Source organism: Pelobates fuscus, chromosome 7, assembly GCF_036172605.1.
Source record: "Pelobates fuscus isolate aPelFus1 chromosome 7, aPelFus1.pri, whole genome shotgun sequence".
Classification (NCBI taxonomy): Eukaryota; Metazoa; Chordata; class Amphibia; order Anura; family Pelobatidae; genus Pelobates; species Pelobates fuscus.
In genome coordinates this window covers 69,964,464-69,981,601 of record NC_086323.1, presented here as the reverse complement: position 1 = coordinate 69,981,601, position 17,138 = coordinate 69,964,464, and the positions used below count along the sequence as shown (strand labels likewise).

The 17,138-nt window shown below is 44.9% G+C and overlaps 1 protein-coding gene across 3 annotated transcripts in view; it reads left to right on the top strand.

Moving 5' to 3' along the window:
* The first annotated feature begins 9,639 nt into the window (after positions 1 to 9,639).
* EVI5 (ecotropic viral integration site 5) overlaps positions 9,640 to 17,138 on the top strand; it is a 134,819-nt gene continuing 127,320 nt past the window's right edge. For 2 of the 3 annotated variants that reach the window (XM_063428397.1, XM_063428395.1), the window contains exons 1-2: positions 9,797 to 9,851; positions 14,067 to 14,172. In XM_063428397.1, coding sequence (XP_063284467.1) covers positions 14,104 to 14,172 — 69 coding nt within the window. In that variant the 5' untranslated portion in view covers positions 9,797 to 9,851; positions 14,067 to 14,103. Of the gene's footprint in view, positions 9,852 to 14,066; positions 14,173 to 17,138 lie in introns of all 3 variants that reach the window. The other variant, XM_063428396.1, reaches the window with a different exon arrangement.

The following is a 17,138-nucleotide window of genomic DNA, read 5'->3' as shown; positions in this document are numbered from 1 at the left end:
GAATGATATTATTTATGGGAGATCATGGGATCTTCTAAGATCTTCTATAGACCCTATTTTGTACTCTTGTGTGGGAATACAACAGTGATGATGGGTCCTAGCAGGTTAGGCCAGAAGGAGCTGAATGTATGAAAATGATAAGCAAGATGATCAGGCTAAAATCTATTTACCTTCCTTCTAACCCCAAAGACCCCAAGATTGACAGTGCTAATTCAAGGCCATACAATTCTAATACTATCGTGTAAACAGGGCATTAATGCATAGAATAATATATTTTTTTGTTTTTTTTGTTACAAAGTGTTTTTGCAAAGAATATTAATGATTTCTCTCATTCTCAAACATGTTCTGGGAGGCTGAAATAGTGCAGTCTGGTTACAAGGTTAATGCATTTTACATTTACAGAACATTGATAAATATGATCAGTTACAGATTTGGTTTGAATGGAGAAAGACAGGTTTTGTAGAGATTGTTGGCGTGTGGAAGATTTGATATTTTATGGTAGGTTATTCCATAGATCTCTATATTAGAAAGCTTAATGACCCAGTTTCTTATTGTAAGGAAAAGGACAAGTGATCAGTCGACAAATACTGTCCAAACCTGGCATGAGTTGGTAAGCAAATGTGGAAGTACAAACTCACGCCAGAAGGACTGTGGGCACCCAGCACAGCAAGATAAGAGTTAAACCTTTCATAAACATTTTGACAGGAGTTGTGCCTTGGAACTGTAGTGGTTATGGTGCTTAGCATGTCCCTTTAATGTTAAGGCATACAAAAGAGAAATATATATATATATAAAAAAAAAAAAAAGCAAAGCAAAACACAGGAATTGCAGGGTCATCATAAAAAAACAAGTTGTAAACCAGTAACAGTACGAGAAAATGTGACTGTCACATGGCAAAACTTAGCAATGATTCTTAAACAGTCTCAAGATGGAGACGACTAAGGGAATGAGAAAAGATAGAGAACAGAGAGGAATAGTGTATTTATTAAACAATGTTAATGATACACTTGTAAACATTCACGATAACTGCTGAAGCGGCAGAAATTGCAGTGTCGAGAGTGCTCAAGTTAAATTATCTGGATAACAGAATTTATATTAATGTTTTCACAAAACTGAGAATTTTATTGAATTATTGCATTATGTGACCTAAATAGCATAACAATATTTGTGTGGGTATGTAATAGTGTTGTCCTATTTATTGGGTAGTTAAGGAACTAAAACCTGACTGTTAGACATCTCTCACATTGCAGACAATAATTAATAGTTAACGCACCCACAAATAAACATTAATTCCTCAAGCAACACAATTATAATCTGAAACATTTATTTAAAATATTATAACATCATAATGTGTCATATCTAAGCTCTAGTTCAAATAATTATGGTTTTCAAACAGTTACCTCTTGTAAGAATGACACAATAAAGCATTATTATTATTATTATTTTTTACCAAATGTGCTAAACCTAGCTTCAAGTGACAAATGATCATTTGTCAGGCCTAACGATGAAGATGCTAGAACTGCCATTTTTTCATTTTGCTGGCGCTATATAAATAATAAAATTAATAATAATGATAATGTCAACCAATCCAATACTAGAAAAGCGTTGGGGAGCCTACTGTGCATGCACTGCACCATTAGACATATATTTCCTTATAGGGATGTGTTGTTATACCGATGCATGAGGAGCGTTCAGCTAGCTTGAAGATGCTGAATGTTGGTCCTTAAAAGATTGCAGGACTGTAATATGAAGCACCTCTAGTGGCTGGCTGAGATTCTGTCTCTAGCGGTGTTCTTAGGGACAAATGTAGACACAGACATTTCACAGTGCAGAAACTGCCGGAACTGGTGCCTCACACCAAAACCACTACATTAGGCTGTAGTAGATCTGGTGCTTAATGTCCATGTAAGGGAAATTACACTCAAGGAAACATACAAAAACACTCACAAATCCACGCATTAAGGCCCATCCTTACAACGACACAAACATACACAGTAACATATTCATAGATATGCACATACAGGCACACTCACAGATACACATTCACAGTCATACACACAAATACATACACAGTCATAGATTTTAGCGAAATGCACTCACATGCACAGCTACAGATACATCCTATGCTCTTCTCAGCCCTTGTGTCTCTCTACCAGCCCCTGTTCAGCATACCTGGAAGTTCTCTTTGCCAGGATGCTTCTCACAGCATGTGTGTGAGGAGAAAGCTGGGAATGCAATGACACTTCTGCTCCCCACAGACAGTGCTGTGTGCTGTGGGATGCCCTTGCCCTCATGTAACTTGGATCTACGCACCCCTTACACCACGTGTTCCTCCTTTGCCTATCCACCCAAATTCCATATTTCCTATTGCTAAATATTACAGACACGCATGCAACTGGGCTACTTCTTGGCACCTAGAAACCCCAACTTGGTCACACACAGATATGCAGCATTAACACTTATACATTATCACTGTCCATTGATCAATAGTCCCCAGGCATTGGTAACAGCCATGGTTTCTGTCAAACCGTTCCTAAATGATCTGGCATTAAACTGGGCACCGTAGGCAATACAATCAACATTGTTAACTTTTTTTATTTTTAGATCCCACTGTGAACATCTGCCTGGGCACAACATCCTTGGCCACGTCAAGGTGTACATGAATAAAAAAAGCCTCTTATCTTTTAGAACTTACATGCTGAGAGTGGAAAATCATTTTCTTGAACTGACATGCTGATAGAGAAAATCAATTAAATTATCACAGAAAGGATCCCATAGGAAACAGAATAATCAATTAATTGTTTTGTTCTTGCAGTAAGTAAATTATATAAACGGCAAAGCAGCACTATTCATGTGTCTCCCAACATCAAGGAAAACATGGCCGTGATGGCAACCTAATTTACCCTGCATGAATGGCAGACACTGGATCAAAATCCTTAAGATCTATACTGCCCTAAGAGACCATCTCACGTTAAAGGAACACTATAGTATTAGGAATACAAACCTGTTTTCCTAATGCTTCAGCGTCCCAGAGCCTAATTTGTAGCCTGTTTGCAGCAAACAAGCGAAGAAAAAACTTTTTTCTTACCTTGTCTCCCTTAGTTTTGCAGCTGGCGCCTACTCCAGCGGTTCAATCCAAAGTTCCTTATAGTAGCATTGGGGACTGGTGTGCATGCGCGGAAAGTGTTACAGACACATCCCAATGCTTCTCAAAGGAAAGCATTGAATTCTATGCTTTCCTATCAGGGCTGCCATCAGAGATTTTGGGGCCCCTAACAAAGCCCAAGTCTAGGCCCCTAGGGGCCCGCCTCCAAGCCTGCCCACAGGGCCAGCCTTTAAGTCTGCAGTGTGTGTAAAGTGGATACAGGGTGTGTTTGTGTATTCAATGCAGGGTGTGTAAAGTGGACACGGTGTGTATATGTATGTGTGTGTATATATATATATATATATATATATATATATATATATATATATATACACACACACACACACACACACACACACACACAATTTGTGTTTGAATGTAAGCATGTTTTTGTATGGCGTATGCATGTGTGTGAATGTTGGTGTTAAAATATAGGAATGCAGGCGTGCATTTGTGTGTAAAGTATACATTTCCACACACACTTATTCATAGACACACAAAGATACACAGACATACAGATACACACACTGACACACCAGTACACATGCAAACACACAAACATACACACTGACACAAAGGACACAGAGATACACACACACACAGTGATACACAGAGACACACACACAGTGATACACAAACACTGAAACACAGACATACATACACACACACACAGACATACATACAGACACACACACATACTGACATACATAAAGACCCACACATACATACATACATACACACATGCATACATACATATATGCATGCACACATAGCAAATTTTTAAGTCACCCTCCTGTTTCTTACCTTTTTGGTGCAGGAGGGTGGTTGTGGCTGATGTGAGTTGGCTGGCTCTTTCCTCCTCACGGTCTCCTCACTGCCTGATCCCTCCCGTACGGAGTAAGCTGGAAGGAAATGACGGCCGGTGACAGAACTAGTTGCGACTGCTTTTGTTAACACATATGCAAGGGTATGGGCCACCCGATATGCCCTATCAGAGTGCAGGCCCCAGCACCGGCAGGAGTCCTGCTGCCATAGATAGGGAATGTGGGACCCAGTGGAACCCCCTGATGGTGGCCCTGTTTCCTATTAACTACATTTGATCACATGACTGAATTTCAGTCGGTTACTGTAGAGGTACCACCGCTAGTGGCTGTCTGAAAGACAGTAACTAGAAGTGTGTTCAATGTAGATATTGCCATTTCTACAAAACTACAATGTTTTACATTGCAGGCAGGGCCGGCGCTACCTGTAAGGCGACCTAGGCAGCCGCCTAGGGCGCAGCTTAGCAGGGGCGCCGGATCCCTGCTTCCGAAATCACCGGTGTGGCTCCTCACCGGATTTAAGTGACCGGCAGGAGGGAAGCGAAGAGCGCTCCCTCCTGCCGGTCTCTCAATGTAGCGTGGCCGGGAGGCACGGAACGCGGGGCAGGAACCTCTGACAGGAAGTGCTCACTCAGTGGACCACTGGGGGTGGGGGGAGGGTAAGGACCACTAGGGGGGAGGGGATGGGGGGGATAAGGACCACTGGGGGAGGGGAGGGGATGAGGGAGATAAGGACCACTGAGGGAGGGGAGGGGATGGGGGGGAATAAGGACCACTGGGGGTGGGGGAGGATAAGGACCACTGGGGGGGAGAGGATGGGGGGGATAAGGACCACTGGGGGAGGGGAGGGGATGGGGGGGATAAGGACCACTGGGGGAGGGGAGGGGATGGGGGGGGATAAGGACCACTAGGGGTGGGGGGAGGATAAGGACCACTGGGGGAGGGGAGAGGATGGGGGGGAATAAGGACCACTGGGGGTGGGGGGAGGATAAGGACCACTGGGGGGGAGGGGATGGGGGGATAAGGACCACTGGGGGAGGGGATGGGGGGAATAAGGACCACTGGGTGTAGGGGGAGGATAAGGACCACTGGGGGGAGGGGATGGGGGGGATAACGACCACTGGGAGAGGGTAGGGGATGGGGGGGAATAAGGACCACTGGGGGTGGGGGGAGGATAAGGACCACTGGGGGAGGGGATGGGGGAGGGATAAGGACCACAAGGGGAGGGGATGGGGGGATAAGGACCACTGGGGGAGGGGAGGGGGGACAAAGACCACTGGGCGAGGGAGGAGGAATAAGGAACACTGGGGGAGGGGGAGGAAAGGAACACTGGGGGTGGGGGGAGGATAAGGACCACAGAGGGAGGGGGGAGTAAGGACCACTGGGGGAGGAGGGGGGTGGAATAAGGACCACGGGGGGGAAATAAGGATCACTGGGGGGGGGGGAATAAGGATCACTGGGGGGGGAATAAGGACCACTGGGGGAGGGGGGATACGGACCACTGGGAGAGGGGGGATACGGACCACTGGGGGGGGAGGGGATGGGGGGATAAGGACCACTGGGGGAGGGGATGGGGGGATAAGGACCACTGGGGGAGGGGAGGGGATGGGGGGAATAAGGACAACTGGGGGAGGGGAGGGGGGGAATAAGGACCACTGGGGGAGGGGATGGGGGGAATAAGGACCACTGGGGGAGGGGGGGGAAGGACCACTGAGGGAGGGGGGAAAGGACCACTGGGGGAGGGGGGAAAGGACCACTGGGGGAGGGGGGGAAAGGACCACTGGGGGTGGGGGGAGGATACGGACCACAGAGGGAGGAGTAAGGACCACTGGGGGAGGGGGGGTAAGGACCACTGGAGGAGGAGGGGGGGAAGTCCACTAAGGGGTTTGGCAGAGGGAGCCACACAAACACTTATTCTCTTACACACTGAAACAAAATGCATCTCTTACACACTCAATGCACCCCTTACAGACACACACTGCATTCAATTACATACACAGAAACACACCTTGCATCCCTTACACACACACACAATGCATCCACTATACACACACTACATCCCTTACACAAATTGGTATCCCTATACACTACATTCTATAAGAACACACACACATTACATCCTCTACAATAACACATCCCCTACACACATACACTCCACTCCCTGTGAGAGAACTCATGGGTGGGCCATGTAGGTGGATTTATGGGTGGGCATTGTAGGCATACTCACGGTCAAGCACTGGGGGCCCAGACCTTGAGCTGTGTAAGGGGCCCCAAAAAATAGAGCTGCTTCATGTTCGTTAATTGTTGTGAGCACTGTTACAAACAGTCTCCAGAGAGCCTCTTCCACACCAGACCTGTGGAGCCAGACTGAGCCCATCATCAGCCTCTTGTCCTCATCTGGTGGTAAGTAGGCAATCCAATATATTATTAGTGGCACTCAGGGCCGCCATCAGGGCATGACAACCGCAACGGTTGTCATGGGCCCGGCGGTCCTTGGGGGCCCGGACTGCTCAGGTCGTCCGGGCCCCACATTCAGTGGGTACATACCGGGTCGCAGGGGGCCCTGCGACCCCGGTATGTTCACACTGGGCCAGCCTCTTCTCCTGGGGGGCCCAGCAGCCGGTCACCTCAGGGCCCCCCAGAGGCTGGCCCTGCTGACACCGGGCGGGCGCGCGAGGGAGCACTCTCCTCTGAGTGCTCCCTCTTCAGCTCCCTCGCGCACCGTACTGATGCCGGAGCCGGAAGATGACGTCATCTTCCGGCTCCGGCATCAGTACGCGGCGCGCGAGGGAGCTGAAGAGGGAGCACTCAGAGGAGAGTGCTCCCTCGCGCGCCCGCCTGGTGTCAGGAAATTTGAGTGAGTGGGGGTGGGGGGGGGAGAGGAAAGGGAGGAAATTTGAGGGAGGGGGAGGGAAGGGAGGAAATTTGAGGGAGGGGGGAGGGGGGAGGGAGGAAATATGAATGAGTGGGGGGGAGAGGGAGGGAAGGGAGGAAATTTGAGGGGGTGGGGGGGGATTTGAATGAGTGGGGGGGAGAGGGAAGGGAGGAAATTTGAGGGAGGGGGAGGGAGGAAATATGAATGAGTGGGGGGGAGAGGGAGGGAAGGGAGGAAATTTGAGGGAGTGGGAGTGGGGGGGGATTTGAATGAGTGGGGGGGAGAGGGAGGGAAGGGAGGAAATTTGTGGGAGTGGGGGTGGGGGGGATTTGAATGAGTGGGGGGGAGAGGGAAGGGAGGAAATTTGAGGGAGGGGGGAGGGAGGAAATATGAATGAGTGGGGGGGAGAGGGAGGGAAGGGAGGAAATTTGAGGGAGTGGGAGAGGAAGGAAATTTGAGGGAGGGGGGAGAGGAAGGAAATTTGAGGGAGGGGGAGAGGAAGGAAATTTGAGGGAGGGGGAGAGGAAGGAAATTTGAGGGAGGGGGAGAGGAAGGAAATTTGAGGGAGGGGGAGAGGAAGGAAATTTGAGGGGGGAGGGAGGAAGGAAATTTGAGGGGGGAGGGAGGAAGGAAATTGGAGGGGGGAGAGGAAGGAAATTGGAGGGGGGGAGAAGGAAGGAAATTGGAGGGGGGAGAAGGAAGGAAATTTGAGGGGGGGAGAAGGAAGGAAATTGGAGGGGGGAGAAGGAAGGAAATTGGAGGGGGGAGAGGAAGGAAATTGGAGGGGGGGAGAAGGAAGGAAATTGGAGGGGGGGAGAAGGAAGGAAATTGGAGGGGGGAGAAGGAAGGAAATTGGAGGGGGGAGAAGGAAGGGAATTGGAGGGGGGAGAAGGCAATGAGAGGGAGGGGGAGAAGAAGGAAATTGACGGGGGTAGGGGGAGAGATTGACATCCATCACACACACACACAATGCACCCCTTGCACACAGAAAAACACACAATGCATTACACACAGACACACATACACAAGCAATGCATGCCTTACACACAGCAACACACAATGCACCCCTTCCACACACTCAGCGCATCCCTTACAGACACACACCCTGCATCCCATACATACACAAACTCACCTTGCAGCCCTTACACATACAAACACAGATTCACACAATGCATTCCTTACACACATCAGGACATCCCCCCACACACCCCTGTGAACAAACTCATTCGTGGAACATGAAGGTGGACCCTGGGACCCAGACCTTGAGCTGTGTAAAGGGCCCTCAAAAAATGGAGCTGCTTCCCGTTCTCCCAGAACATTGATTTTTGTGACCACAGTTACATACCGCCTCCAGAGAGCCTGTTCTACACCAGACCAGTGGAGCCAGACGGCAGCTGAAGCCCATCATCATCCTCATCTGGTTGTAAGTAGGCAATCTAGTATATTATTCGTGGCACTAATCTTTAATTTACCTCACATTAAAGGGACACTATAGTCCCCAGAACCACTGCAGCTTAATGTAGTGGTTCTGGTGTCTATAGCCTGTCCCTGCAGGCCTTTTATTGTAAACACGGCGGCACTGCAGCACTGTGTTAGTTAACATGGCAGATCATATGGGTGGGGCACTGTGATGTCACATGGGGGGCGGCAAACTTTACTTTTGCCTAGGGCGGCAAAAATCCTTGCACCGGCCCTGCAGACACTGCATCCCTGTGGGCGGACTCGGGGGGGGGGGGACTCGGGTGCAGGCGCCAGGGGGCCCAGACCGTGAGCTGTGTCAGGGGCCCCAAAATTTCTGATGGCAGCCCTGGTGGCACTAATCTCTAATTTACCTCACATTAAATGGATACTATAGTCACCAGAAGCACTACAGCTTAATGTAGTGGTTCTGGTGTCTGTAGCCCGTGTCTGTAGGCTTTTTAATGTAAACATACTGTCTTTTCAGATAAAATACACTTTGTGCAGACTGGCGTGCCCATATGGCAGAGCATATGGGCGGGGCATTGTGATGTCACATGGTGGGCAGGACATTTGGGGGGCGGCAAATCGTTTTTTGCCTAGGGCGGCAAAAATCCTTGCACCGGCCCTGATTGCAGGGTTAAAATTACAGTGCCACCCAATTCTTTTGTCCCTTCACAATACATGAAAGAGACAGGACTAAAATTATTATTATTTTATTATTTATATAGCGCCATCAGATTCAGTAGCGCGGTACAATGGCTGTACTAACAGACATGTAATTGTAACCAGACAACTGGACGTACAGGAACAGAGAGGTGGATATTCAATAAACCAGGAATTCTTTGTAATTGACTGTGAATCTCAAAGAATACGCCAAATCTCCTGAATTTGAAAATTCTTCAACTCAGCCACTCTTCCACCTTGTCTATTTTGGCCTAACATTTTAATTTGTTTTCAATTCCCAGCTAAAAGAAAACAGCCACCTGCTGGAGTTATTATTGTCTGTCACTGTTGTGGAATATGGAATTTTATATTTTGACCTAAACAGAAAAACTGGAAATATTATCCAAGATATATTTTCAGTCTGTTTTGACCTAAAATGTGAAATTAATTTTCATTGAGTATTTCTGACAATTCCCTGTCAGCCCCCCAGGTACACCCAGATAATATATCACTATTTTGTTTTTGGATTTTTAAAGCAAATGCCCCCCTCCTCCCTATAGTTCCCTCCTGGTATAACCCTGTCCTGCAGATGACCCTATTGATCAGAATGGCCCCCCTCTTCTCCTCCTGGCAGTGCTGGGGTTAATGTGAGTGTGCGCCTGCGCACTAGGCGCTGCTGACGTCACGGCTGGTGAATGGTGGCAGCTGTGGCCGCAGTGGAGAGGAGGCGGAGAGAGCCTGAGGAGCAGCCGGGGAGTCACAGCCCGTACTGATCGCAGGCAGCCAGGCTCACGGAGATCGCTCGCTTCTTACCGGCTCAGCCACGGATCTGGATGGGAAGTTCATGGTTGACTTGATCGTAGAGTCCCGGGAAAAGGATTCCAAGGTAAGCAGGGGCTGTGGGGGCTGGGGGAGTTCCTTAGAGAGGCGGGGGGTGGGTGTCCTGGACTGGGGGGCTGTGGCCACCGGGGGAAAGAAGGGGGGAATCCCTGGTGGCCACGGGCTGCATTACATAGACTCTGGGGGCAGGAGGAGGGTGGTTTCAGGCCCCAGCCGTGGCTTCCTGGAGAGGAGGACCCGGGGAGATGGTGGAGGAGGTAAGTGAGGGCTCGTTCTCAAGGGGTGAGCATAGCCAGCAGGACGTGTCAAGACTGGGCCTAGAGAGCACCCCTCAACTGGATCACTCCCCAAAAACAGGAAGCCTGGGGAATATCCCTCCACTGAATCCACCATCCAAAAACAGGAGGCCTGGAGCCATACCCCCAAAATAGGGGTAGAATAGAGAGCACCCTCAACTCGCCACCCCCCTACCCTCACCTGGAGCCACCCCCCTAAACAGGTCACTTGAAGAGGATCCCTCAACTGGATCCATCACCCCAAAACAAGGAAGCCTGGAGAGCACCCCTCAATTGATTCCACCCCACCTCAAAAAGGTAGCCTGTACCCACACCTCTTACTTCACACTGACTATCTTCATAGGAAACCTAACGTCAGAAATCTTTCCTGGAGTCTAGTACCTCCATATAGAAAACAGCTTCCCTGACCCCTCCTTAAAAAAAAATACAAAAAAAAAATCAGCCTTCTCATAGGGATCCAATTCCAATATATTGGTCATCTTATTATTCAAACATCTCCCCAGGATCCAGTGCCCTCCACTTCCCCTTTCATATAAAAATACCTCCTCCTTGCTGGGATCTAGTACCCCTGAGATAGGTGACCCACCACCTCTCTAGGAACCAATGGGATCCAGGTAGCACTGCCAGATCCACCATGTGTCCTGGACATACATCGTGTCTAAATTCTGTAGATTGTTACATATAGATTTGCATGCACTATGTGTTCTATTTATTTGTACTGGAGAATTCCAAATAGATAACATTGCTTAATTAACGGACTTTCATCTTGGAGCATATGAAGGCTATATACTGTAGGACAGCACTTTTCATGTTCTGTTCACAGTTACGTGATTAGTCATTGAAAACATATGGGTTCTTGCATTCCAGATCCAGTACCATAATATTATTCTGCCCACTCAGGTTTGTTTTCTTGGATGCTGGTATGGTTGCCAAATATTTTCAGGAAGAAAAAACAACCTTGCTGTTTCTTCGTTAGTATAATATTGGTCACCGGTATACCGGTATTTTATCTACCTTTCTAGTGAAATGTGGCCATTTGGTAGCCCTAGTACTGTATTGCCAGGTAAATAGCCTGGCCTGATGTCTTAAATGTGACCTATCCATATGTATCATTGTTTCCAAAGGGTGATTGGATTGACACCGCAATGGGTAATTTGTCAGATTTTGTGGCCAGATCTTCCCATGATGCTAAGTCTGATATGCTTGCTGTTCTTATGGAGTGGCGTATAACAGAGTGTGTGTGTGTGTGTGTGTGTGTGTGTGTGTATATATATATATTGCCTTCACTGCTGTTATTGTCTGTTTAAACAGAAACTGATTATCAGTCTTTCCATAGTACTTACACTTTCATTGTAGCTGTATAAACAGGACTGGGTTAACCTGGTATGACACAAGGTTAAGGTTTGCTGGAACCCTGAATCTGCATAACTGTAGCTGGAAGATACAGTTTTATTTAAAAAATACAGGATTAAAGCAATAAAACACAGTGGGGTAATTTACCAAGTTCCTAATTTGCATCCCAATTGAAAGAAAAAGTTAAATTCAGGTACTTTCTAAGGGTGATTCGCATGTAAATTTGGCTTTTGTCCCTTAATTTGCAAATTCCATGCCAGTCAGTGTCTGCTTTGAAATAAGACCAAGTTCAATGCAAAGTATAGGAGTTGGACATTTATCAAGCAGTGAACTTCGTCATTGCAACTCCCCACTATTTGTCAGCTAAGGGGTAGATTCTGTGATATTAATTCAACAGTAGCATCAACGGGCATAGTGTTAAAATAATAAAATTAAAAAAATCCCCAAATAATGGGGTTCCCAGGACTCTCTCTAAAAACAGGGAGCAGGCAAAAATTACCTATTTCTTCTCTCACGCCTCCTGAGAGATTAGAGAAACGAGCTGGACCCCTGCTGCAACTCATTGTGAGTGGGACAAAGCTTTAACCTGCTATTTAAGATGCTAAAACCATATTTCTTACACAGTTGTGTAACTGCAATGGGCTACATTTAATTTTCACCTTAAATCTTTTACATTTGTATTTTGTTTATTTTTTATCATTACTATGTCTACGTTGGTTGACCATAGGCATGTGTGCCATATCTACTGTGTGACCCTCTGTGAGCAGGTGACAAGGATTATTTTCCCAGTCTCCCACCAGATGTGTTAAGGGGGAGGGGGATTGTTGCCCGGTTTATCTTGCGGTAACATTTAGCCCAGAGGTTCTCAGTTGCTGTTAATACTATTCATTGATCTTAATCCACAGTTAACCTGTTAGAGTAAGCCAAGTCTTAGCCTTATTTTAAAGTTATGGTCATATAAAAAATATAACTATAACCAGATTACCATTGGTACGTGATATTCTGCGTGCTTTTTGACGTTATCCGGAACCATATTTATTGGCTGTGTTTTCTTGAAGCTGTTATCTAATTGGAACGTGAGAATCATTGAATAATGTATTAATATTACAGAACAACTATATGTCTCTATGGTCTCTATCATCAAGTCTGTTGGCATGGCATGAAATCAGACCAGTTTATGTTTATGAAGTGGAAGAACAATTTCTGATTTACATAGGGTTAACATCAAAATAAGTGTCTTTCACCTAAAAAAAAAAAAAAAAAAATTGTTTTGTTAATTAAGATATCTGTTGCATTTTAAAGTTAATATTTTTTTTATTATTTTTTTTTGAGGTGAAAGACACTTATTTTGATGTTAACCCTATGTAAATCATAAATTGTTCTTCCACTTCATAAACATAAACTGGTCTGATTTCATGCCGTGCCAACAGACTTGATGATTTAATCTATTTTTCCTCCCTCTCTTCAACTTGGCTATTTTCTAATTACCGGCCACTGGATTTCCTTTTAGTGATGTCATTTTTCTTCGTCTTATACAGGCAAACGTTTTTCAATAGACAGGTTGGCTTTCTCATTTCTAGTTTACACGTAAGGCTGCAAATTTCCTCTAGCGGAATAGTGTGTCTCTCATGGGTAATTAGCTAAGATTTAACGAGTCGCATAATTCTCAGCAGTCACTATAGAGTCTTGGCTGGACATCACAGAGTTAGTGTTTTCATTGCACAAGTAGAATGAAAATTGCTGCAGAGCTTATTTCATTTTAATCTTACATCCCTACTTCTAAAGAAAATGTATTTTTATTCACTAAATTCAGAATTACAACTGATTGAATCTGAATCGCAAACTGTAGGCTGAAACCGTTAAGTTGAAGAACACCACCCCAAAACAAAGTTGGCTATAGTTGACTAATTATATCCTATGTTTTCCATTTAGATTTTAGGCTGTACCCCAATGTGTTTTATGTTTTTGACGATTATTTGTTTCTATGATCTAGATTTTGTTTGTTTTTTGCTCGCAGTATCCTCATTCATGCATAATTATATGGAACAATTCCTATTTTTCTCTTCTAATCATGTTATGTTTGTACTTACGACCAAGTTTTAATGTGGTGTACGTTTTGTAAAATCCTCTTTACATAAAACACCTCTACATCTCACATTTTCTCCCTGACTTCATTTCACATTTAGCCTGAAAAAGAACAGATTTGTGTGTCAATAAGTACATTTATACCAAATTCCCTTCCTTGATGCATTCACCAATCTGTGTAAGCTGTGTAACGTTTCACACTGAATGTCACCAGGTAGAGTGAGTTTGGTTTGTTTTGTATATATATATATATTTTTTTTTTTGTGCTTCTCAAATAGCAACAGCTGGGATTTTATGCAATAATTTCCTTTTGTACTCAGAAATACTTTTAAAAAGAAAAAAACACCTCAAAAAAACCATTGTGTAACCTGACTGGTATGCAGGTCTCTCCGCTGTAAAACGTGTCATTGTTTTTAAATGTTAGGTTCCACAAACTGTCTTCCCCCTATCCTGTTCGCTGTACAATGTTTTAAAATGGAAGTTACTGACATTTTGTATTTTCCCACATTTATACATTTCTCTCCTAGGATTATCTATTGTGTTTCCCAACTTTTATGCTGGCATATGACGCGTCACAGGGCCCTTGGGAGGAATGCAGGGACACTCCAGCGTACTGAGTACCTAATGATGCAGGTTAATTATTTTGCTGTTTAGTTGTGGTGTTCACGTTTGCAAACGCTAAGTGGCATGTTCAATGGAGGGGAGCACTGGGTAATGGGAGCACAGTGGGTTTTAGTTGTATGGTGCATATTGGTTGGTGGAAGTTTGGATTAAAAAAAACAAAAACAAAAAACCTGATAGCTGATATTCATCCCATGTAATCCAAAGTATAATAATGGTTTTCTGTTGTTGCTGACGTTTTGTATGTTATTTTTTTTTCTCTCTAAACAAGTTTGTTCTTTTTGGTTAGAAGTACCACCTTGGCAGAGTTATATAAATGATTGGTCCACATCAGGGTTAGGCAACCTATAATAATTCTTTTACAGCCACAATGCTGGCAAAGTTAAAGAAGAGATGTATATGAACTTGATAGTTGGCAAAAGTAAGAAATCAGAATTGTGTACATGCAATAATAATACTAGGTTTAAAAAAAAAAAAATACCAAAACAAACTATTACAATTTCTGTAAATCTTCATTCTCATTGATATCTGCATATGCTGATTTGATTGACATGAGGGCAGGGGGAACACAGTTTAAAAGGATACTATAGTGCTAGGAACACAAAGATGAGCGTGAGGACATCCATTGTCAGTAAGGCGACCAAAAGTCAGCTAACCACCAGGAAGGGCCTCTAGTAGCTGTGTGATTGACAACCACTAGAGGCAGTCTTAACCCTGCAAGGTAATTATTGCAGTTTCTCATAATTACAATGGCAAGGGTAAGGGGACAGAGACATTGCACCCAGACCACTTCAATGAGCTGAAGTGGTCTGGGTGCCTATAGTGTCCCTCTAACTTTTATATTTATATTGAGGGATGGGGATTATGCTTTTCCCAACGGTTTGGCTAACACAGTGTGCACGTTAACATTTCTAAGCACCATAACTACTACAATTTGCATAACCCGTGCATGGAGCTGCAGGTGCATGCTGTACGTTTGGTGAATGGAAATCCCTGCACATAACATTGAACCTAGCTGTGTATAGTCTGGTAACAGTGATTTTGCTGCTCTCCGTTTATATGTGATGAATGGAACTGTTGCTGGGAGATAAACTACATATCCCAGGAACTCTTTCCATGAAAAGTATTTATGGGATATGGTCATACCCCATACATCAGAACTGGACGATCCTGATTAGGATAGGTCTGCCTATATCTGTACTGAATCTCTAAACTATGCTTTTGCAGGGATTTTTTTTATTTATTTTTTTTTTATCTTAAAGGGCACCATTTAAAGTTCTTTAAAGTAATTTGGTTATCTTTGTGCCTTAAACATTTGGGTGGACCACTTACCTATTGAACAAAGCATGCATGTGGGTGCTGGGACCTCATTGCCAACAGTGTGTGTCGTGTATGTATCTATCCCTCTCTCCACACATAGTGTAGTCAGTATCTATCTATCTATGAAATTAAAGTCCAGTAAACGTGTGATATATATATATATACCAAAGCAAGTCTTATGGCTTGACTGGTGTGTGTATGAGTTTAGCAATGTATTAACTGTGTCTATCTATTTTATAGTTATGTTGCAGCCTTATGCTACAATTGTTTATCCCCCACACGTTAATCTACATTGAATACCACATGTTAAAAAGCCAAACATTAGAAATATCACATCGGTTGAAGCACCTTTGGCAGCAGTTAAAGCCAGAATCTTTTGGGATATGATATGACAAGCTTCGCATACCTGGATTCGGGTAGTTCTTCACATTCATCTCTGCAGATCCTCTCAAGTTCTGTCAGGTTGGATAGGGACTGTAGGTAGTAGTTTCTCACCATAGATGTTGGAGTGGGTTCAGGCTCTGGTTGGGTCACTTTAGGACATTTATGTTGTTGTCCTAGGTTGTAGTGTCAGTGTTCTGTTGAAAGCCCAGTGCACTCTGGAACAATTTTTTTTTTTTTTTTTTAAATTAAGGAGAATGCAACAGTGATCAGACTTCTGGGCCCTATAGGAAAAACTTGCAGAGGTGATGGTATAAGGTAACCTGTGAAGTATCGGCATTTAAGCATACAATATGTTAAAGAGGCTCTCTCACACCCCAGATAGATATCAGCCAACTCAGCTAACTGGTGGCAGGACATAGTCCCTAAACTCAGAATTAGATCTTTAACTGATGCCTGATACAGGGATTAGGCAGACAATCTGCCATCAAAGCCGTTCTGGCAAGCTGAGAATCTGAGGGATACTCAGGAACTCTGGAAGCCTTCTCCAGGCTTGATAGCTCAAGCAATGTTGATTAATCTGCACCCTTTGTGCCGTTTTGGAAAAGCCCTAGATGGTATGCAGCCAAGGATCGGCAGTAGTTCCAGGCAGTCTGCCATAAATGGAGTTGTGGATCAGTTTTGGGGATCGTATCAGCCAGCAGTCCAATTTCTCGAGGAGTAGCAGTATCAAGAATGGGTGCCCTCTTCTGGGCTTAAAGCATGCTGTGCTCATTGGGTGGCTGTAAGAGCATCTCTGTTCCAGATGGCTAGTTTGCTATCACCTATGATATCCTGGGAAGTAAAGTGGACAAAGTCGACATCTTAGTTGTATGTGGTGCACCAATGATAGCAGCTCATGGTAAGGCTCCAGGAGCCGACTTATTACAGTTGGGAGCAGGGTGGCAGTCCTTCCACTCCACACACCACATGAGGAGGTCTCAGTCACCAAGACTTTAGATTAACCCTCAAGGGGTCCAGCAAGATTATTATAAGCGGTTGTTAGGGTCAAAGTTAGAAAACTTCAGAAGCTGCTCATTCATGTGTCTAGTCAGCATGGCGGTCAGGCCCTCTCCCAATATGTATTTTGCTGTGTTTAGTTTTCCCTCATGCATGACCTGTCTCTCAGCCTTGGACACTGGAAAACACCCATTAAGCATGGTTCTATCACCACCATGCTTCATGGTTGGAATATTTATTGCAGAGGTGATTCGTGGTTTTCTGGCTTAATCCAGACA